A 23296-nucleotide genomic window follows, 5' to 3' on the forward strand; every position below is an offset into this window, starting at 1 on the left:
TGATGTTAAGTGGTTACTGGAGCCCATAGACATCCACAACGTAAATGCGCCACCCACCTTGAGATAGAAGTTCTAAGGTCTCAAGTTTAGTTACAACGGCTGCCCCACCCTTCAAACATTTACTTCAAAATAGTTATACTATATGCGGTATTCTGGTTCTATTATATTGAATTCACATAAATAAGTAGTTATATAGAAGACATAAGACGGCACAATTAGAGTGATTTCTGCAATCGCAAATCGAAGATGATTTTCGTTTGAAGGTAATTGACCGATTCTTTTGTAATAATAATAAACGTTTTAAATCGGAAACATTGTGATTGTTGATAGTTTAAACAATTTGAATAGTTATTATTCAATTGATGAACACCACGACATTGTACATTGTTTGCAATTACTTTTTAAACTTAAACTTTCGTGCCACAAAATGTCGGAAGATACTCAAGTTTCCTTACGTTTGCATAATGGCTGGAATTCTGTACAAATTATCAATACATAATATAGTACTCGTTATAATATATTAGGTGCATTATTTAAAACAGATTTGAACAAAGAAAGGGTTACAGGATTTTGTACGATCCGAGAGCCCGTTCTCTGGTGTTCATAGCATGTTGAGAGCTGATGGGTAGAGTTATCAATATTCTCTTTAGCACTGTACCTCATTTGGTAGAAGATTTAATCACCTGATTATTAAATAAGAACATTTTATTTCAAATAAATTTATAAAATACGAACAATTTTTCAGTGACCTCTGCGCTTCGCGAAGCTTGTATCGCATACATTTAATATAAGTGCAGTAGTGATATGCGGTATATACTATGGACAGGTAGATAGGATTGTTAACTGCAACCAGCTGGATAACTATGAAGTATGTTCATTATTGCATATAAATTCATAAAAAAATTACTAGTAATAGAAAAAAACCACATACATATATGTATAAATTGATATATTTAGCAGTCGCATGGCGTGTTGACAGCTTGTATGGGTACCTACACATATTCTTCTGACCATTTCTACCATGATGCTCTCATGAGTTCCAGTTTGGAGAATGGGACAACCGTGGTACAATACTATTGAGATATTGGCCTCTTATGTCAGGTAGTAAAAAAAAATTGTAATAATAATAATAAACGCAGCAGTACAGGTATACTTCAAAATTATCTTCTTCTTCTTCTGGTCGTTCCCTCAATGCTGAGGATCGTGACTGTATGTCAATCTTCCCCACTCGGTCCGGTTCTGCGCCATATGTACCGCTCCCTGTATCTGGCCTCCAGTCACCTCCTTGAGTTGGTCCACCCATCTAACTGGCGCTCTTCCTCTAGCGCGCTTCCCCTCAATTTGTCCGAGAATGATGAACTTCTCCAGGCTGTGCAATGGGGATCGCATTATGTGCTCAAAGAAACTCCGGATCCTTTCCTTGCACGTAGTCAGTAGGCGCTTGGTGACCTTCAGCTCTTCGAGGATGGAGACATTGGTTCTCATAGCTGTCCAAGGGAATAAATTAGCAAATATTAAAACAAATGTATCGTCCCTAGTTAGTGCTGTGGCAGGAATGACTCAAATACTCATAATCAGTTAAGAAATATCCAAGTGCGTGTTTAAATAGCAAATGAAACGTTTTCTCAGTTTTATCGTCAGCGGAACCATCTAGATGCGTTATCAAGTCCATTTGCGTTCATAAAGGACGAAAGACAAGTTATTATAATTCAGCGTCGGTTACTTGTGATCGTAGATGGATATTTGCTATTATGTATTTTGAATAATGTCCTATTGTTAGGAGCTGTGAGAAAGGAAACCTTAATAATAACCTTATTGAGATGACGGAAATCGTTGAAGTTACTTTCTTTTTTAATATTTATATTTTGAAGGATATTTTATGAGTATTGATGCGCTAATCTCCTTTAAAGACACTCAAATTATAGTGTTCTCTAAAAAACTCAATGGCAAAATGCAACATGACAAAAAAAATATTAAAATACACTGTGGATGAACACAGTGATTCCAGGTAACAAGAATTATTTCCTTGCAGTAATTCAAACGATTGCACAGATCAACCACTCAAATAAACTATTTTTGTTGGTTCACGGGGAAATAATATGACTTTTTGATGATTTGAGATTAAATAACTTAACGCTTCGTGCAGCATGTATTTAAAAATCTATTGTTGATCGAAGTTAAAAATATATTTCGTGTCGTAAAACGTGTTGTAAAACTAGTTTTAGATAGAACTTGTAAATTAGATTTACTTTAATTAACAAAAAAGAGGACAGCATAATCCACATGTTATGAAAACTATAAAAGCTTAATAGAAAACACCATTGGCAATTACGTGTTACGAGAAATATTTATGTTAATCATTTGCATCATCATTTAAAATTTACATAAGAAAATTTAAATAAAATACCTGTCTTTCATATGACTAAGAGATAAACGGTACGTTATCGCCAATAGTTTCGAGGTGGCTACATCTAGTATTATGACATCGAAGGCAATGCTTATGCAGAATGTTACCCACGCAGTATTGACATGCAAGTGAGGCTTAAAATAGGTTTAGCCAATTTATATTCGCCTCGTTTTATTTTAGACCATTAAGATAAAGTACATTTCATAGGTAATGTTAAAAAACATTATTTTTCGTTTTAATTCATACTAAAATCGATCTGTGTTTTAACTTATATTTCTAATCATAATTGGTATTCAGCAAGATTTATATCGTTGATTATTTCGCATTATTTCTTAGATATCCATTGCTTTAATTATTCTATTAGTTCGCTGGAAACTACGCATATAGTTCTGTAGACAACCCTAAGTGTATGCGATAAACAAGAGTGGTCTAAGACGGTGGGCAGCCGGTCCTCCCACCGAGTCTAGTTCCAAACAGATTTGCTTACTTTAGGTTGATTTTGATTTGTTGATTGTGTTTTGGTTTAAGCTTTGAATCGTTTTTATATTAACGTTGCGTGTTTTTATGTAATACAAAATTGTGTGAAGCAGTAATGCGTTTCGGTTTGAAGGGTGAGGCAGCCGTTGTAACTATACTGAGATCTTAGGGCTTATATCTCAAGATTGGTGGCGCATTTTGCGTTGTAGATGTCTATGGGCTCCAGTAACCACTTAAAACCAGGAGGGCTAAGAGCTCGTTAACCCATCTAACAAAAAAACTAAGTTTTTCGTTAACCTCCTTTTTCGATTTCAGTAATCTACACAAGTCGGTCAAGTTTTTTATTTTTAATAACTAAAAAGACCTAAGTACTTGACGTTAACAATGATTTAGGCGGTGTGTATCTACCTTAAGACCTGTCTGACCTACCTGTTAAGTCGATTTTTTATTGTATTACGAATGGCCACATTCAAGGTTTCTATTAAATTATATTAAAAAGGTTCATTATTCAATCAGCTCGATGGCACCATGTTTCTAATGTTGTCACCAGAAATACATTTACCAACATTTATATATTAATACGTGAAGCAAAAACTATGTATCCCTTTTTACGAAAATTGCCCGGACGGAGTAGTATGAAATTTTCCACACTTATAGAGAATATTGACAAGAAGTGCACAATGCTAATATTTTTTTAAAATAATGCATAAAAGATACATTAAATCAATAAAAAAAACATTACGCACACTGCATACCATGTATCTGACGCACACACGCATGCGTACTATTTATTGTCAAACTTTTGTTCTTGACGTCTGTTGTCAAATTGAGAATAGATTAAATATTGTTTGTCTTTATTAATATTTTTTTATAGTGTAACCTTGGCGAAATTTGTGATTATAGAAGTATAAAATACGATCATAATAGTGTACAAACTTACAATTCCAATTAATTATAGTCGAATTTCGACTACTGCGGGACCTCTAGTATTTATAAATGTAACACAATTCTAAATTTGAATGTTGAAAGACTCCGTAACATTTATAAACATTTAAATAGGTATATACAAATGTAAGTCGAACTAATTGAAAGCGTTACGTTCTACTATACGCTAGAAAACACATTTGAAATGTTTAAAGATCTTATTTAACTTCTTAGAATTGTAATTGAAAAAAAAAAGTCACCAGAAAATAAAATGAAATGTTATCACATCTTCACTGGAACTGTGAGAGATCTGATCTTGTTCCGGATCTATGAGATTTTCTTATGATAACATTTTCCTGTTTTTAATGCGCTTAAAACATTATTATATTTGGAGATTGGAGATTATACTCAGTTAATATGAAAACGAATAAATTTATAAACTCACCAGACATTTGTTATTATTTTAATTGATTATTAATTAATACATTACTATTATTCTAATTCTACTGGCACTACATTCTCATGTTTAAATTAATATAGATTAGCAGGGGCCTCACGGCTTGAATGGTCACCAGGGCTCATAGACACCCACCTTGGGTCAAGGGGTTGATGATTCAATCGTCTGTGTCAAATTAGACCAGAAGGTGGCACTTACAGTACATTTACATATTTGGAAAATAACAGGCCCTGTCGAATATTCTCAGTAGGTAGTGAAACAGCATTACGAATTGGTGGTAATCATGCGACTTAAAGGCGTCTGTGACTCTAGAATTAAAAAAAAAATTTATATTTGGCAGCTCGTTAACTCGATAAACAAATTTACTAGTAGATAATATTATCTAACCAATCATATACAAAATATTTTAGCCGATCAATTTATATATTCAATATAAAAACACGAACATTAAAATAAACTTGTTTACATTCCAGAAGAACAGGACAGACACATTTTGCGTAAGAAAATTATCATATTTTTTTTCTTCAAAAGAACCGTTTTCTGTATCATTAAATTTTAAATAGGCATCATTCGAAATTTTAAAGAAAAAACTTTGAGAACCTATTAAAGATACGTGTTTGAAAACAAGGAAACTGCTAAATTATAATGTCATTAAATTTAAAATGTTAACAAACAAAGAAAAAGCTTATTTTGTAGAAAATAAATTTTAGTTAGGATTTAAAAATATACTCTAAATCCCCTACATTAGATAAGACAAGTGTGGTCAACCGTTTCGTATGTGTAAATTCGACTAAAACTTACATATAAATTGTGTTTATTGTTTACCCAGATAGTCAATGGTAGGTAATGTGTCACGGAGTGTTGCGTCCACGCAGTTTTCCATATATGTCCCAGTCCCCACTCTGAACATGCGCACGGAGGTTTTCGCGCGTTCCTCGCTTAGCTATAGTTGTGTTTCTGTCCTTCTTGAGGCCGCGTGCCCGATCGATTACACACCATCGATACATCGAATGTTACTCGCGCTTTTCTCAATGAAAAGTATGTTTGAACTGTGAGGAGTTTATCGGCGGTGTCAGTGTTTCAAGTTCAGTTCTAGCGGCGTGTTTGTTTTAGTGTTTCAGTGAGGACTGTTGTTTTCAGTGCTTGTTCACTTGTTTCTCGCGGGAGGTTTGCATTTTTTTTTTTTTTTTTAATTTACTCGATAGCGGCCTGTGACGATTTTATTTTTGAATGTAGGTCTTCTAATTTAACTCATTTTAGATGTAGGTTATGGTTTGTAGTTGGAGATTTAACCATAACATGTTTTTTTTTATAGTTTTGTTTAAATAGAATTCATTATACGTAAGTAAACAAGGCACAGCAAGTATGATGTAGGTATATGTTAATGGATATAACATAAATTGAATATTTAATATAAACTATATATAGTTTCTTGGTAATACTTTAGTATTAATCAATGAAGGCCTTACTTGTTTTTGTTTTCTTTGAAACTATTAATTTTAAAGAAAAATACACGTTGAAATATTTGCTTTTTTGTGACCCTCAAATTAGTACACTATGGTAAATATTGAATATCACGATTTACGTGAAGCAACATTGTAGCGTATGACGAATAACATTGAATTATATAAATATGTTTGATAATTTAATAAATATAATACTCAGACAAGTAGGACATCTAAAAATAATAAAGCAATGTTTTATAACATTGCTGAATTTTCATTAAGCACGTATTTTGTTTTTTCGAAATGATTTATGATTAAATATGGAGTGATAGGAAACAATAATACAAAGTGCACTTTTAAGAGTACCTATATTACTGCAGACCCGGGAATGGATTTTGCTAATTGAACCGCATAATTTTTGTATAAAAAAGTTTATTATATTTTTGACTGACTTAGTGGTGCCGTAGTTAGCACCTCTGACAGTTGCGCCGGGGGTCGTTGGTTCGATTCTCATACTAGGCAAATATTCGTGTGATGAACAGGTTTGTTTGCTCTTTATCTGGGTGTTTATTATTATTTATTGCCTTTGTAGGCAGACGAACATACGGCCCACCTGATGGTAAGTGGTCACCATCGCTCATCGACGTCAGTAATGCCAGGGGCAAAGCCAAGCCGCTGCCTACCATTATTATCTATATATATACGTATATTTAAACGTATAGGTGTAAGTACGTATGTTAGTCTCTGGTACCCATAACACCGGGAATCCTAATTTTTGGGCCGCATGACCGTGATTAGTTCCCAGCTATTTAATAATAATTAAAAAGGAGTCAAACATAAAAATATACATAAAAAAGGTAAATGTAAACCAGCTAAGCCGCATAATTTCTTATGTTTTTCAACTGATTTTCATTTCTTTTTTTGTTTAGTTGCTATTGACGAGCTTTAGAGTTCAATAAAATATCGAAATGTCGTTAAGGAACGATGATTATGGGAGAAATTCGACCATACTGTCTAGTAGCCAACCTTAGTCAGTATACATAAAATCTATACAAACAACAAATTACCTAAATAAATTAAACAAGCATTCCTCATTCAACGGGCTCCAGGTAAGATTTTTTCTATGACAAAATTAACAAACTTCTGATTTTTTTGTTACTGTTTAGATGCGTGGACGACCTCACAACCCACCTGGTGTAAAGCGGTTAACGGAGCCCATAGACATCTAGAAATGAAATGCTGCCACCTACCTTGTAATATGAGTTCTAGGGTCTCCGTTTTTACAGTACATATTTTTAAATGTTTTCACGAACATATTGTATATTGTACTTTCCTCGGCCGGAAATTGAACTAGTACTCGTGGTAGTCAGGGTGCCGAACCAGTCGACTACAAAGCAACAAATCTTGTTAAACCTGATTTCAAAATTAAGTATTCAATTAAAGACAACATAATAAATACATGAATTTTTGTTGTGACATTGAATTGCTTTGAGTGTATATTTAAAAACATATCGGCAAAATGGAATACCCGGCAGAATAAAACACAGTAGTTCGCGTGCATAGTTGGGTTTTTTAAGTAATTTCCAACAAAATGACCTATATCTGCTCCGATGGCTTAACACTGTATGTTGTCCACAAGCACGATATTGCAATCGCTCATTGTGATTAAAAAAGTTAAAATAAGTGGTTACTGGTGGTAGGACTTCTTGTGAGTCCGCACGGATAGGTACCACCACCCTATCTATTTCTGCCGTGAAGCAGTAATGCGTTTCGGTTTGAAGAGCGACGCAGCCGTTGTAACTATACTGAAACCTTAGAACTTATATCTCAAGGTGGGTGGCGCATTTAGGTTGTAGATGTCTATGTCCCATTAACAAACAGCAACAAAAAAAAGCATTACCCCGTTATGGAGATCTTAAATCTTCGCAAACTCAAAAGACACGCTCAAATATGTATAAGTGAAGGAAATATTATGGTTGTTAGTCCTTTGAGTGCGCGTTCGCTTATCTTCATCAACACAAGGCTGTTTTGCTTTACCTTAAAACAATTATGTTTTGCAATTTACTGTCTAAAGAATCTTTATTATTTATTATTTTAGGGTACAATACTTATTTTACTCGTTATCATTTAGTCTGTTTATTGCAAAAGAAAAATCGTCTGCAAATTTTGTGCATAATTACAATTTGCTTTGCACGAATGTATCTTCTATAAGTGTTTTCGATTTGTAATTAAATGACAACAACAATACTAGCAAAAACCAAATAAAATGTAGCAAAGTCAATTTCGTCGTTAATTAATGCATCAACGGTAAGATTGATTCATATAATATATGATTATCGGATTGACATCGTCTCCTTCTTCATAAGCTAGTTAATTCTGGCCATACCTTACCGTACTATTGCTATTTTACATGTGAAATTTACCAATTATTTGAAGTCATTCATGCATTATCAATCGTTACTTCGTAGTATACTGTTATGGAAAACTTCCTTGACGAAATAGCAATTGTAAATAGTTTCAACTCAAATGGATAAGCAACGTATGGACGCATAGAATATTAGCAGACATACGAATATCCGTTTTGATGATGTCACTGAGATGAAAATGATTTTCAACATAATGTCTAAAAGAACGTCGTGTATCGTTTAGACATTCGACCGTCCATTAGCAGTAAGAAATTAATTGGAATTTCACTTCCTAGCCAATCAATATAATTAATTACGTCGTATATCTTATAATTTTACAACTCTGTACTTTTGAGCTCATACAAGTATGCGTCTCCGTCTTATTTTCTTACTTCTACCACTAAATCCCGATTATTTGATGTTTTTCTTTTCGGCTCTGGATATTGTTGTTCTTCTTTTTATGTGTTTATAGCACAACAGATAAAATTCTAGCACGGTACCATTAAGTATAGCATATTCTGTTATATTTTATAAGTACTGGGAGTAAGGGACTATAATAATCGACTGTCCAGATCCGCACTACCCTCGACACCACAGTTCACGATGCTCTACACCTGGCGGCAGATAGAGGCAAATGGGGTCAAATGGTCCGTAATAAGCTCTTGTTGCGAGGAGGTGGTCACGACCCTCAGTATTGAGGAAACCGAAGCAAGAAGAAGAAGGGAGTAAGGGTCTGTCATATCGCACGGGTTCCTTCCACCGCTGTACCATTTGTCGGTTGTGAAGTAACAATGTATTCTAGTGCAAAAACAGGTTTGTATTTCTTTGTAATTGATACTTCAACTACATCTGATAAGTTCACGTTATGTCTGGATCATATGGTACCTGTTGGGCCATGTTCTTTTTTGTTGTTTTTTTCATTTGCTTATGTGGTCGTAGTTTGTTGTTCAATAGGGTAAGGATGGCAGCTTAGCCTTAGAAGATGAGCCTTTAGCCTGTCTTAGCTGGATTATATTCATCTGAGGTTCAGGCACTGGGTGTTGAGCATGCACTTCCCACCACCCTTCCTAAGGCCTAGCGAGTTCCTCTTGACCCAAAAAAACTTAACTTTAACTTCTGTGGGACTACAAAGCTATAGTAATATCATTAAATGTTTTATCTAAAATTTGCTAAATTATTACGTACTCAATTAAAAAAATTAAAACACGAATGTTTCTAATTCATAAATCAACATAAAATGTAGGCGTTGCCAAAACACCAATCAAAAATCGCACGTCTTCAGCAGAGCTGTGGGTTGGGCGTACATTACTCAATATATACATATTTTCGTAATGTATTGTAAAAAATAAAACGCTTGAAATAAGACACTTCAAGTCGAAACACAAATATTATTAAATAATCAGCAGCAATTATGTATGTCATGACTGACTTCTGTTGCTTGAATTTTTCGGCACCCATCTGAGTCCCCCAAGGTTAGTGATATAATGTCTATGGGTTATGTAAATGTCTTGCTCGTTGACGCGTGTAGGTGTCGTCGTGCCTCACATTATCATAATGCCTTCGACTTGTCGATGTGTTTATGGTAATCATTCGATGAGCGATCGCCAACAGAATAATCTAAAAAAGATCTTTGTACAATTTGTTTTTTTCCAAAAAATATGGATAAATTATAAATACTAGAGGTCCCGCAGTAGTCGAAATTCGACTATAATTAATTGGAATTGTAAGTTTGTACACTATTATGATTGTATTTTATACTTCTATTATCACAAATTTCGCCAAGGCTACTCTATAAAAAAATATTAATAAAGACAAACAATATTTAATCTATTCTCAATTTGACCACAGACGTCAAGAACAAAAGTTTGACAATGAATAGTATGCATGCCTGTGTGCGTCAAATACATGGTATGTAGTGTGTGTAATGTTTTCTTTATTGATTTAATGTATCTTTTATGCATTATTTAAAAAAAATATTAGCATTGTGCACTTCTCTATATTTTCTATAAGTGTGGAAAATTTCATACTCCTCCATCCGCGCAATTTTCGTAAAAAGGGATACAAAGTTTTTCCTTCACGTATTAATATATAGATGTTTCTTTCATTGGTTCTGGTAGATCCAAGATCATTGTGTTTGTTTTAATAACTTTGTAGACATATAGTAGAGAATAGAGCCCATCTGATGTTGAGTGTTTAGGGATACAGCTAAGCAGCTGATTATCGCTGAAATTGAAAGATTTCTCTTCGGCATTATTTCTGTGTGTGCTGTTACGCACTGCTCTCCTGTGATAAATTATATCTACAGTTTAATAATTTCTTAATAAGTTCGAGTCTTCGGGGCAATTCAAATAATTCAATATTAAGATACTTTTGTCAACTAACTAATCACCTATAGATACTTAGTATTCTTAAAAAACTATGACTTTTATAATTATATCAGACTGTTTTGTACAAAAAGTTAGGTATTTGAACCTTTATTTACTTCTATATTGAAATAAGACAATAGTTAATTCAACTTAATCTAGATTCTGAGTCAGGTATTGCTGTCGACGGATATCGCGACCTAGAAGCAAAGCGTAGGCAACAAATTCGAAGCCATTGCGATATTCTGGTTGATACTATTGTCTTCACATTGTAAGATTTTTTCATTATTTTTGTATTAAGGCAGACGAGCCTGTTGGATGTTAAGTAGTTGTAATGATACTGCCACTCATGACTTTAAAACATGCGGTCGAATTTTCATTTATAGTATAAGCATAAGGCCGTTCTCCTCTTGAAAATGCTTTAAATTGATTGCTTCATGGTACAAATTAGCAGGATAGCGGGAATTTAAAACTCAGAGTACACCTAAAGAGTGTATTTGCAATTTTACTGGTGGTAGGACCTCTTGTGAGTCCGGACGGGTAGGTACCACTGCCGTGAAGCAGTAATGCGTTTCGGCTTGAAGGGTGGGGCAGCCGTTGTAACTATACTGAGATCTTAGAACTTATATCTCAAGCTGGGTGGCGCATTTACGTTGTAGATTTCTATGGGCTTCAGTAACCACTTAACATCAGGTGGGCTGAAAGCTCATCCACCCATCTAAGCAATAAAAAAATTATAAAAAATATATATTTTTCTAGTTTCATTTTTAGTACACATTGTTATTACTTTATCGATAGGTTACTTTACTTTAAAATTGAGACCTACCGTCACTTCCTCGATCGCTTGATCCTACACAAATTCTATTTCGTTAGTTTTGTAATTTAAAATTTATCATTTTAGTTGCTGTTTATTTTTTCCTTGGATTCCTGAAAAGTAAATTGTGTTTCGTCTATTTTAAACAAAATAATATAATCTTTCTTAGTTTTGAAACAGATACGTCGATTTTATGTATTATGAACATCGTAATACGTAGCTGCTTTGATGTTTTCTCAAACGTTTAAGATTTTTAAATCATATTCTTTTTTTTTTTTTTTAAATTGATTAATCAGTTTGATTATTTCAACAATATTCTGTTTTTTTTAACTCACTTATTTTGTGTTTCAAAACTCTTGTAAGGACCGCGTGCACGAAATAAGGTGTTTAAAGTAATTCTATAAAATTGGGGTTTAATGAACATCCGCCCACGGGCTCCGTTGTCAATCTTCAAGGTGGAACTCATATCAGAAATAAACACATTTCGTATTTTCGTTATACATTCTACTGTCTTTTTGAGATTAATCTTCAGACTAAAACTACGGCAGGGCTCGTGAAAAGTAGTCATAAGTTTCTGCAGGCCTTCTGGGGAATCGGTCACAAAGCTTAAATCATCCGCATTGACGAACTCTGTGATCAGCTCTGAAACAGATGCACGACGCATTGAACTGAAAGCACGATCGCCTTGTTCTACCTCTTACGACTATTATAATGGCGTCCTCACCTGTCCGCAATTTGCACGAGCGTTTAAGAATAAGATCGGCTATGTTAGCCACACGCGAGCACACCTAGTCCTACCACCTTTACTGGTTGGTGGTAGGACCTCTTGTGAGTCCGCGCGGGTAGGTATCACTACCCTGCCTATTTCTGCCGTGAAGCAGTAATGCGTTTCGGTTTGAAGGGTGGGGCAGCCGTTGTATCTATACTTGAGATTTTAGAACTTATATCTCAAGGTAGGTGGCGCATTTACGTTGTAAATGTCTATGGGCTCCAGTAAGCATGTAACACCAGGTGGGCTGTGAGTTCGTCCACCCATCTAAGCAATAAAAAAACACCGTGACAATTAGAAACGGAGTTGAAGTGGTCGCCGAAATCGGCCAAGGAGTGTAGTAGTGGTATATGTTCTACTACAGGTATTTGGACGGTGAATGTGGAAGGATATAAAGGAAGAGGTAGACCTAAGAAGAAATGGATGGATTGCGTGAAAGACGATATGTGTAAGAGGGGAGTGAGCGAAGAAATGGTGTATGATTGAAGAGTATGGAAGTAGAAAACATGTAGCGCCGACCCCAGGTGGCTGGGAAAAGGGCAGGAGAATGATGATTCATCTTTCAAAACCAATAAGATTACAGGGAACGTGGAAGACGTTAGTTGGTTTGTGTCTTATGTCTACAAAAACTCGAATAGGATTAATGTTAGTCACATACTCGGCGATAAGCGATCAAATTCTCAGAAGCTTTGCCATTCCGTCGCTTGTTTGCTTAGCTGTTTATGAAGGCAATAACTTCTTGCGTTTTATTTGGTTAAGGCCGCTACGACAGACGAATGGTTTTGAAATTCAGTGTTGTATTACGTTAATGCCATGATATTGGTAAGTGCTCATAGGAAACATAGTTTTCACATCCCGATATCAATATGACATGAGAATAACACTGTCATTCGGAAGCCGTTATCTATTTGCCGTTTAAGCTATAAACATGTTAGCAAGGTATACATTTAATGAGATTTTAGTACGTTGTATTTTATAGTATCATGTCAAGATTTTAGGAAAACAATGAAAGAGCATGTTTTACGTAATAGTTTTTGTCAAATGAACGCATAGATATCGCATCGTGATCGCCGTTACCCAATTGAAGATATGGGATTCAACATTATAAGTGCTATTCCACCATTCAAAATGGGGCAAGTGATTGCTTCATAATAGAAATGGGTGTAAGTTGGATAGATAATTTACCACCTTTCGATCACATTTGAAACTGATTATAATAAATGTGAAATCTAAAACGTGGTATTACGCGGTATTTAGTTTTACTATTACTTGGCATTAGTCGGAATTTATTATTTTTATTTATAATAATATTATTTATTATTATAATATATTATTAGGTATTGCTTACTTCACAACACATTCGTTTCATGTATGAATTGTGCACTACAAAATCTATTGAATATGTATTTAGTAAATAGTTTTATTAATTTCCTTACTGTATGATCTTCAAAACCAGTCGTAAATATATGTAGTTCGAAATTCTTGGCTAAGTCTTTATTCTATTTTGTTTTCGTTTAAGATTTTTGATATGACATGAAATTTTTAGACATTTTTATTAATATTTCAACAAATAGTACTGTTTTTTTTATTATTATTATTGTATTCCATTTTCGAGCCGATGAATTGCCAATGCTATATGTACGCCATTGTTGTCACATGCATCAGGCCATAAATTAAATAGTTTAAATTTATTTTCAATGTTAGATGTTTGTGATGTGGCAGTACTTATTTAAATAAATAAGCTAATAATAATTCAATATAAAATTCCTACAATTCATAAAAGAATAGTAAAAGTTACAGGAAATTACCGAAACTTGTACGTGTTGGTTTTGTCAATTATCACTTGCAATTTTACAGTTATTATTAGTACTTTCTGAGCAAGCACCTAATAATTAAAACAAATATTATCTTTGAGGTATATACATGTTTATATAGAATATTTTGAAGAACCGTAGCATGGGTCCGATTGACATTATTTAATTTTTGACTAATATTATTCCGATAGACCCGATAAGGTTTTGAATTTGGAATTAAATAAAATCAACGGCACCCAAGACCTTAACTTAATAAACAAATGAAAACTTTTTATTAAAAAATTACAAGTAAGAAAAAAGGTGTAAACATCACAATAACAATAAAAATTAATGATGTCGTGATAGTTTGCGATAAGACAAGTATCCTTTTTTGTTTGATAATAATTTATTTATCGAGCACACACATTTCTATGTTTGAAATCGTAAAGTCGACAAACACAACATTATCGATAGCAAACATGGTCTTCACAAATATACAGAAGATTGTATATTTTATCTTCAAAATATGACCGATTGTGTTACTAAGAAATCTAGAAATTGTCTAACCTTAATCACTTGCAATCGGATAGGGCATGAGCTAATTTTTATCCATGTAACTATTTGTTTCATTTTAAATGTTGTTTGAGTTTATTTTACAAAATGTAGGTAAATTGACAGGTCTCCAATCAAAAGAACGAAATTTATAGGTGAAGATGGCGCACTTTAACTAAAATAATCACAAATTAGTGGAAGAAGAGTTTGACCTCAAACAGCTCTATAGCTCGAACGTAATCGTATTACTATGATCGCAAGGCATAGCTGTCTAAAATGAGACAATCATCGAAACGATTGGCGTAGATTGTCGTGCTAATCCGAGGTCGCAGTTATTAAAAAATGGCCTAGCTAAAGATACTGTCCATTATTTCATTAATAAGTTCATGAGCTCGACTTTTATACGATTTTTGTGTGCGACTTATTAGACGTACGAATATGTAATGAATTTTGTAATAAATATACTATCTAAATATATAATCTAAAACTGAAGAAAACGGTACATATATTTATGTATTTTTAACATATTTTTTTAAAGGAAAATTGTGAATGGTATCCGAAACACAAAATATACGGTTTTGTGTCCGTAATCAACAGTTGATGAGTTCGGCCTGAGGCTGTCGCATTCCTACGGAGTCGCGGTGCCTTGGTAAATTGCTTGCCGTTATTTAAGTTAATGTAGACGAGATATTTAATTCTGAAATTCAATATTTGAGGTTCGTGACGTCTCCTAGTCCTGATTAACGGAATGCATACTTGAAACTACGAAATGCAACTTTCATACGACAAAGGCCTAAAGGTTTTATCGGTTTTTGGTTTTTTTTTATGTTTGAGAAGTTACTGGTGGCCCGGAGGCCTTTCCAGTTTTACCAGGGCAGGTGGGCGAGCATAGGCTCTGTCAGGAGGGGCGGGATTTGCTAATAGCTACTCGAGCACCTCCAAAGGAGACCTAACGACTCAAGACTAGCTGTTTCGCGAATGAATCTACTACCGGATCGGAATCGCGACCGGCTGAGAAGATCCGGCGAGAAACTCAGCGGACTGATATTTAGGTTAGGTTGCACGTCGAACTCTTTGCCGAGTTCGACGAGTACCGGGGTCAATACTCCTAGTGTTTGAGCTAAAGGTGTCTAATGCAAGGGTTATTGGATCGGATGGATTGTTCTTGGTGTACACGTATTAATTGATGCGACAATATCGGCGTTCCGCAAGTAGGTACTTCACGAACTAGTTCCACTATGAAGAAATGCATTTGTGTAATAAAAACCGAACGCGCACAATTTATGAATTTGCGTAATTACTACGAACGGCCAGGAGTGAATAATTTTTGTGAGCCCACAGAAAGAGGTAAAACATTTTTGCTTCTTTTATCCAATAGTTACGCGTTTGGGCTTGAAGGGTGAGATAACCGCAACAGAGGTATCGAACTCATTTCTCAAGATGGATAGCGATGTTCACTTTGTGATGGCTATGGTCTCTTGTTTGTTTATATTGGTCGATTCGTCGGTACAGAAAAGACCAAATAAATGTTTCGAAATTCGATTAGGAGAACATTATGCGCGGCTCGTATATAAACTATTTTATTTAGAACATATATTTAGCTTTTATTAGTCAATATTGTACAATACAAAATGAATTTTAATAAATGAATGTGTTACCTAAAATATTAATAAGAACATTTCGCTCAAGGATGTAATTTACATTATTTTAAACAAGGAACTTTATTCATCACGGGTGTCCTTTGACCGGACACGTATGTTTTAGCTATAAACCTTTTTTATATTGAACGGCTTATGTGAAGCATAAATTTTTTTAATTATGCCGTTGTGTCATTTATCAAAATTATCGATAATGCATAATCGATTAATCATAACCGGTCTTAGTTCAAAAGTTTGAAGTCGTCGTGGCCTAACGGGTAAGGCGTCCGGTGCATTCGTGTTGAAGCGATGCACCGGTGTTCGAATCCCGCAGGCGGGTACCAATTTTTCTAATTAAATACGTACTCAACAAATGTTCACGATTGACTTCCACGGTGAAGGAATAACATCGTGTAATAAAAATGAAACCCGCAAAATTATAATTTGCGTAATTACTGGTGGTAGGACCTCTTGTGAGTCCGCACGGGTAGGTACCACCGCCCCGCCTATTTCTGCCGTGAAGCAGTAATGCGTTTCGGTTTGAAGGGTGGGGCAGCCGTTGTGACTATACTGAGACCTTAGAACTATATCTCAAGGTGTGTGGCGCATTTACGTTGTAGATGTCTATGGGCTCCAGTAACCACTTAACATCAGGTGGGCTGTGAGCTCGTCCACACAGCTAAGCAATAAAAAAAAAAAAATACGTACATCATCATCACAACGACCTTCACATGTTGAATAACGACAAACTAATGTGATGATACCCCAAAATTATTTTAAGCGATGACAACAAACTCGTAGAATTCGGTTCAGCACGCTTTTTACGTTTAATGTTGTTTGTTTAATATCAGTGCTTAGCACGAACTCGCATTATAGAAAAACACACACACTTAAATACCTATGAAGATTTTAAATTGAAAAAAGTCGCAGAGACTGCCGTTTTTATGTTTGTCCGTTTCCACAGACGTTCCTTTTTTGTTTCGGCTCCCGAGAAATTATGTTTTATCTGCTAAAATGCCGCCACACAAGTTGAAAATTTTTAAGGTAATGTAAATTTATTAATGAAGGTAACACAACGTTTTAAGCACTCCGGAAAGAAAAAAACAACAAAGCAAAAATTAATTAATCACGTTTTTTAATAAAAGGTGACTCTTTGTAAGTTTGTTGTAATCAATCTACCTATTTTAGGCGCGAAACTGTCGTGTGATTAGACTTTAAGTCTTCTTAATTTCATTGGACCTGGTAGCTTCATTATTCTTTTGTCTATAGACTTTTGATAAAACTTTAACACGAGGAAGTCGGTGAGTCTAGTAAAGATAAGATAATTCGTCACGTGAGCAAAAAAAAAACACGGGCCGTAGTTTCGTTTATCTTCGAAGGCATTTATCAATAGAAATATACTGATGCTTCAAAACCCGTAAACTTATAGCGTTGTATCGATTCTATTAGACGTAGTTAAGGAGGTGTTGTGACCTTAGAAGTGATCCCGGATGTTATTTTCACGGAGGAATTTATTGAGTGGAGATTCATTATCCGCAATTCGCCCCGCCCTTCGCAATTTATCATATTTGCGATAAAAAAAAATTCCTACCAAACCCTTTATTACCCTTACGGACCAAATTCTAACGTAATGGCAAACAAACATATTTCTCTAATTAGTAATACACAAACTTTATTTTATGTGGCAATTAATATCTCAACACTTAAGTTGTACTGGGTATGAATAAAATTGCTGTATTTCAATTATATTTTTATAAACATAGATATTATATTCAATGCGAATATTTCAATTGCAACCAGTTACATTTTCCAATCAGTATGCTTGCATCAAAAGTAAGAAACATACTACGTACAAGGAAACTTGATTTTTTACCGGATTAATCTTGTATATACTTAATGAAGATATGTTAATAATAGCCTAGTGATGTGAATACTTAATGCGGGAAGTGATGATTGCAACGATGCAATTAATTAAAAACATGTTTACTTATACGATGAGTATCACGCGACTTAAATAGGTATTAAAATTTCCTGTGTCAACAAGTCTTCTTTGTTTTGAATTTCTATTTAAACATTTTTGAACTTCGATTTTATTAATACAAACGACATTATTTGTTAGCAATGTTTATCAAAAGACAGTAGCGCGATCCAGCTTCAAGACAAAACTCTAGTCTAGTAAAATAGTTGCCACGAATTTGTCCCCGAGTTTTTGAAGATAAAGTGTATTTGTTGATGAGAGCACATGTGTCCGACCGAGATAACAGAGCAACGCAAAGCCGTCGTTAGTACTTGTATATATTTATATTATATTATATTATATATATTATAATAATTATTTATATTATTAGTGAATCTTTCCAATCCACGCCCGGTACTTTTAGACTTTCCAAGTACCGGTCACCGTTCACGTCAAACTTGAGTTCAAAGTGCAACATAGACACTGAGTTTCTTGCCGGGTCTTCTTAGTGGGTCGCGATTACGATCCGATGGTAGATTCAGTGAAGCACTGCTCTTGCTAGGGCTAGTATTGGCAGCTTTTTTATTTTTTTATTTCACTTGTAGGCAGAGGAGCACCACCACCGAGGTGGGCCGTACCACCTGATAGTGAGTGGTTGCTGTCGCTCATGGACTTCAGGGGCCTTCATGGCCTCCTTCAGGAGACTGCCAGGGGCAGCACCAAGCCGCTGCTTACCGTAATCTCTCAGGTTCAGCCTCGTGAGCTCACGTGGCCGTTTGCGCATAGTTGGAATAGTCCTTTAGGCTGCCAACGATTAGGTATGGAAAAAAAAGAGAGCACTAGTAATTTTTGGTTGTGTAGATAAACTTTGCTATCTTTGATCTGGTGTTGTGAATCTTAGTGATTCAGTTTCGTAGACCAGGTATGATATAAAATAATACAGTGAAACTAGAGCATTTCATATTATTGATGTTCGAGCTAACTACGAATTTGTTCATTGAAACCAAATTAAGTTAGGGGATTTATTTATTTGATAATTAAATAAGACTTAACTACTCGGTGCGTCTGTGAAACGTATCACTTTGCCTCCAGCCAGATTCGGGTGAGTTCTGTCGTATCTGATGCTCGGATGCAGGTTCCTGATTCACAGGGGATTTTAGTCGGTTCAAACCAGAGATGCAGCGTTTACCGCCTCCAATCGATAGTCCTAATTCTGGCGATTTTCTCTGGACTTAACCATAAAGGAAAATGTGGAATAAAATTGTCTAGGCATTAAAATAACTTCATAATATAATCATAGTTTACAATAAAACATAATCATCAGATGACCGCGAGCAAGGCTTGTGGTTTTTGCTGCCCAACTACTCAAGCGCACACGAATCGATGATAGCTTTGCTAAAATTAATGAATTCGTTTTTTATATTCCGAATCTGAGCGCAATATCTATCGTAAAAGCAGAATTTATTCACTGAATCTAATATATAAAATTCTCGTGTCACAATGTTCGTTCCCGTACTCCTCCGAAACCGCTTGACCGATTCTCATGAAATTTTTTATGCATATTCAGTAAGCCTGAGAATCGGCTACTATCTATTTTTGATACTCCTAAGTGATTAGGGTTGTCCACCCCTAACATATTTTTTTTTATTTGGAAATATTTTTTTTGTTATAATGAGGTATTATGTGGTTGAATGAGGTTTTGTTATTTTTATTATATATTCCCTCATCGTTCACAACACTACATACCTCTTTCACTCATTTACCACATCCTTACACACTTACAATAAGTTAGTTTTTTTTTCTACACTAGAAATTCCCTAGAAATCTTATATATGGCAAAACAATGTTTGCCGGGTCAGCTAGTGTTGTTATAAATTTGTACATATAAATATGTTCAGAAGGTTTGAACACGTGAATGAACTTGAGCGAGATCAAAAATCGTGAATCTGATTGTTTTCGGTGGGTTACCAGCTACGAATAAATAATAAGTTACCAGCATTAATCATAGACGCAGAGATCAACAATTGTATTTTCTATTTACCTGCAGTGACAGCGTTGCACTGGTTTAAAGAAAACTTTTTTTTATGTGACACAATTTCAATTTCCAAACTATCGCGGACATGCTGACATTAACATCTGAGTTGTAAAATTGTGGAGCTCCGTAGTTTTTGTTGTATTGAACTAATAAATATGTATTTTGATTTTAACACCGACTTTTTACTGACATGGATATACCCTACAGGGAGCGTTCTTGCCACGTACTTATGGAATGGACAAATATTTACTTTTTTAAATTATACGAAGTTCAAAAGGAATCCTAATCGATGAGTAGCGGGTGACCACGGTCACCATCGAATAGGTCGCAAGATTGTCTGACTTCGAAAGCAAACTTATTTAACATAATGTTTTCTTGACCCGCATGTACCTAATTTTAGGTTGAATTTTTTTATTGGCAACCTTCACGTCCACTGACGACATTGAACCGCGGTTAATTCGCATTATCTCGTTATTCAAAGCACGTTTCGCTGCTAACACGACTAGGATTGTCCAACAAAAGCTGAGTGATATGAATCTTAAACATATAGTGTGTACTTTTGATAATATTAGTCCGTATTTAAAATTTTTAGTATTAGATAACTCACTCACAATGTTTTTTTTTAGAGTGGCGCCAAATTTAAAATGTTTTGTTTACTAAATATATACATACATACAAATAAATATATACATATGCATTTCTAATATCTTTGAATCTCAAATCAATAATTTCTGAATTCATAAATAATTTTTTCAAGATGTATATCTATGTATGTCTTTTTTTTAAAGTATTTATTTAATAAGGCAATAATCTGCCTAAAGTCATGCGAATAGAAGCACCCAAGGTTTTAGTAAACCTTGGCCTTTTGGAGCCTCTAAAACTTTTCCTGACATATGCGAAGGTCTGCTATTCCAACATCTTTTGAATACTAAAAATTAGTTAAGGACAATTCGATAGTAATAACGTAAAGATCTTCACGAACACACACATTTTATTTACATACGATGGGAACCTTAGAAGTTTGTGTTCTTTTTAACTGTTTTAAAAATATTATAGTTGTATGTATTCTTATATGTGTTTGGCGATTTCTCGCTGTTTGAGAGTTTTCACGTCAAACGACCCTTTTGTTTCATTGATTTATTTAAATTATGCACTCAATTTTCATTACTTTTCATCAATATCTTTAAAAATAAATGACTATATTTTCACGGCAGATGCAATGTCATTATTTTATATATTTTTTGGCTCCCAAACTTGAGAATACTTTTTGTATGGTTGACTCTGTGGTCTTGTGCATTATTCGTTATGCCATTCGTGGTTATGTTTCGGTATGGCTTGTTGTAGATAGCGGGCTGGTCCTTTATTTGGTATAGCCGATGTCCATGAGTGAGAGTGACGACCTACTGCCGATCGAGGCCTAAGCTGCGAAGAAATATAATCGATAAAACGCTCGAAACTAAAATAAAACGATATTATTCAATCACAACACACATAATAACTGATTATAAAATGAGTTGATAAGTTAGTTTTATTTATTATAGTTACTACTAGCTTTTGCCCGCGAATCCGTCCGCGTGGAATAGTTACTTCTCCCACTTCATTTACGTGGAAAGTGAAAATATTTTTTAATTATTAAATAATACTAAGGAACTATTTAAACCCCTATTTTGAAACATTATTTATTGGTCCTCCACTTGTATTGGTCTCACCGTGATGTTATATAGCCTATAGCCTTCCTCAATAAATGGACCAGTAATTCCTTAGATTAGCGCGTTCAAACAAACAAACAAACAAACAAACTCTTCAGCTTGATAATATTAGTTTAAACAACACTTTTTCAGTTCCACGACTGGTATGTTTTGATAATCGTGATGAATTACTATCATCATATCACGGTCTACAATTTATATAAATTAATACTCTGTTAATAACGCGTTTAGCATAGCAGTGGTTTATATCATTGCAGTTTAATCTCTATAATTGTAGTAGGAGTTGCAGTAAATTGTGAATTTGTTCGTATTGTATGCGTTCGAGCGAACTTTATTCAATCGAGTTGGTAGGTACTTTGTACATTAACTGTTGATTATTCAGGGAAGATTTTGTTTAAAGGATTATTACATTTGTTTTAATATGATGAAGATAGCTACGAGTATTGCGAGCCACTGCAATTAATTATTGTATTTCATAAATTTAGCAATTATCACAATGCGTTATTTTCTGATAGAGGTAAAAAGTCAGTCACACATGGTCAGGCAAGTAATGAATATTACATAAATATACTTTGAGCACTTCTTCAAACAAGTTTATCAATGCCGTTGAAACTTTTATACATATAATTTAATCGGTAATTGCAAATAGCTTAATTAATTAATTTCATTTATTAGAAGTCTTTCGTAACCAGAAAAAGACAAAACTTGAATTGAAATAACTCGAGTTTAAACCGTAAAACATTTTTCATGATATCCAATATTTGTGAAAACGAAACACAAATGTCAGTTATATGATGAAATCACGCAAATATTCAACTAACGTAATGGCCCGGTAATAAATATGAGGCTTTGTGTTTACTCGCACACTTAGCATCGTAAATCTTACGTTAGACATATATTGTATATGTTACCGGAAATCTGTATAATTCAGGTATTCTATACAATACCTAGGTAATGTATAGAATACCTAAAACGTTAAGGTAATGTATGAGATACTATGAATATTATATTATAGGTAATGTATGCGGTAGGCAGCGGCTTGGCTCTGCCCTTGGCATTGCTGAAGTCCATGGGCGACGGTAACCACTCACCATCAGGTGGGCCGTGTGCTCGTCTGCCGACAAAGGCAATAAAAAAAAATCCTAGGTATTTTTAGAGTACCTGATGGTCTACCGGCAATGCGTAAAAGAAAATTAAAATTCTTCTGGCTTAACTAATATAATCTAATTTACTCATAAGTAATCAGTTAAAAGTTAAGTAATCAGTTCTTTTACACATATTGCCGGCAGCGCATTCGGTATTGTATCGAATGCCTTGGCAAAGTATAAAACGAAAAATATTTCATACATTACCTTAAATTTTTAGGTATTCTATACATTGCCTAGGTGTTGTATAGAATACCGTATTATACAGATTGCCGGTAACATATTATATACATAAATCGATTGCACAGAAATATACATTTATTACGGTCACACGCAAGGACATGTAAGTGCATTTAAATGGTCTATCGTGAATTCGGGTTTTATTTATGTGCGAACCGCGTGCTACT

General features: G+C 34.5%; 2 protein-coding genes across 2 annotated transcripts in view; one reads left to right on the top strand and one right to left on the bottom strand.

The window, feature by feature from the left end:
* Positions 1-690: 690 nt before the first annotated feature.
* On the bottom strand, positions 691-5113 carry LOC149502526 (uncharacterized). Its single transcript, XM_089729144.1, has 2 exons — positions 5067-5113; positions 691-1487 (listed from the first exon to the last, which is right to left on the bottom strand). The coding sequence occupies exon 2, from the start codon at positions 1483-1485 to the stop codon at positions 1189-1191; it is 297 nt and encodes a 98-aa protein (XP_089585270.1). The 5' UTR covers positions 1486-1487; positions 5067-5113; the 3' UTR covers positions 691-1188.
* A 56-nt stretch (positions 5114-5169) lies between these two features.
* Positions 5170-23296, top strand: part of chas (chascon) — a 161235-nt gene continuing 143108 nt past the window's right edge. The window contains exon 1 of the mRNA XM_089729139.1: positions 5170-5432. The gene's annotated coding sequence lies outside the window, so the exon portion shown is untranslated. The remainder of the gene's footprint in view (positions 5433-23296) is intronic.

This window comes from Bombyx mandarina, chromosome 08 (genome assembly GCF_030267445.1).
Source record: "Bombyx mandarina strain Sakado chromosome 08, ASM3026744v2".
In the NCBI taxonomy this organism is placed as follows: Eukaryota; Metazoa; Arthropoda; class Insecta; order Lepidoptera; family Bombycidae; genus Bombyx; species Bombyx mandarina.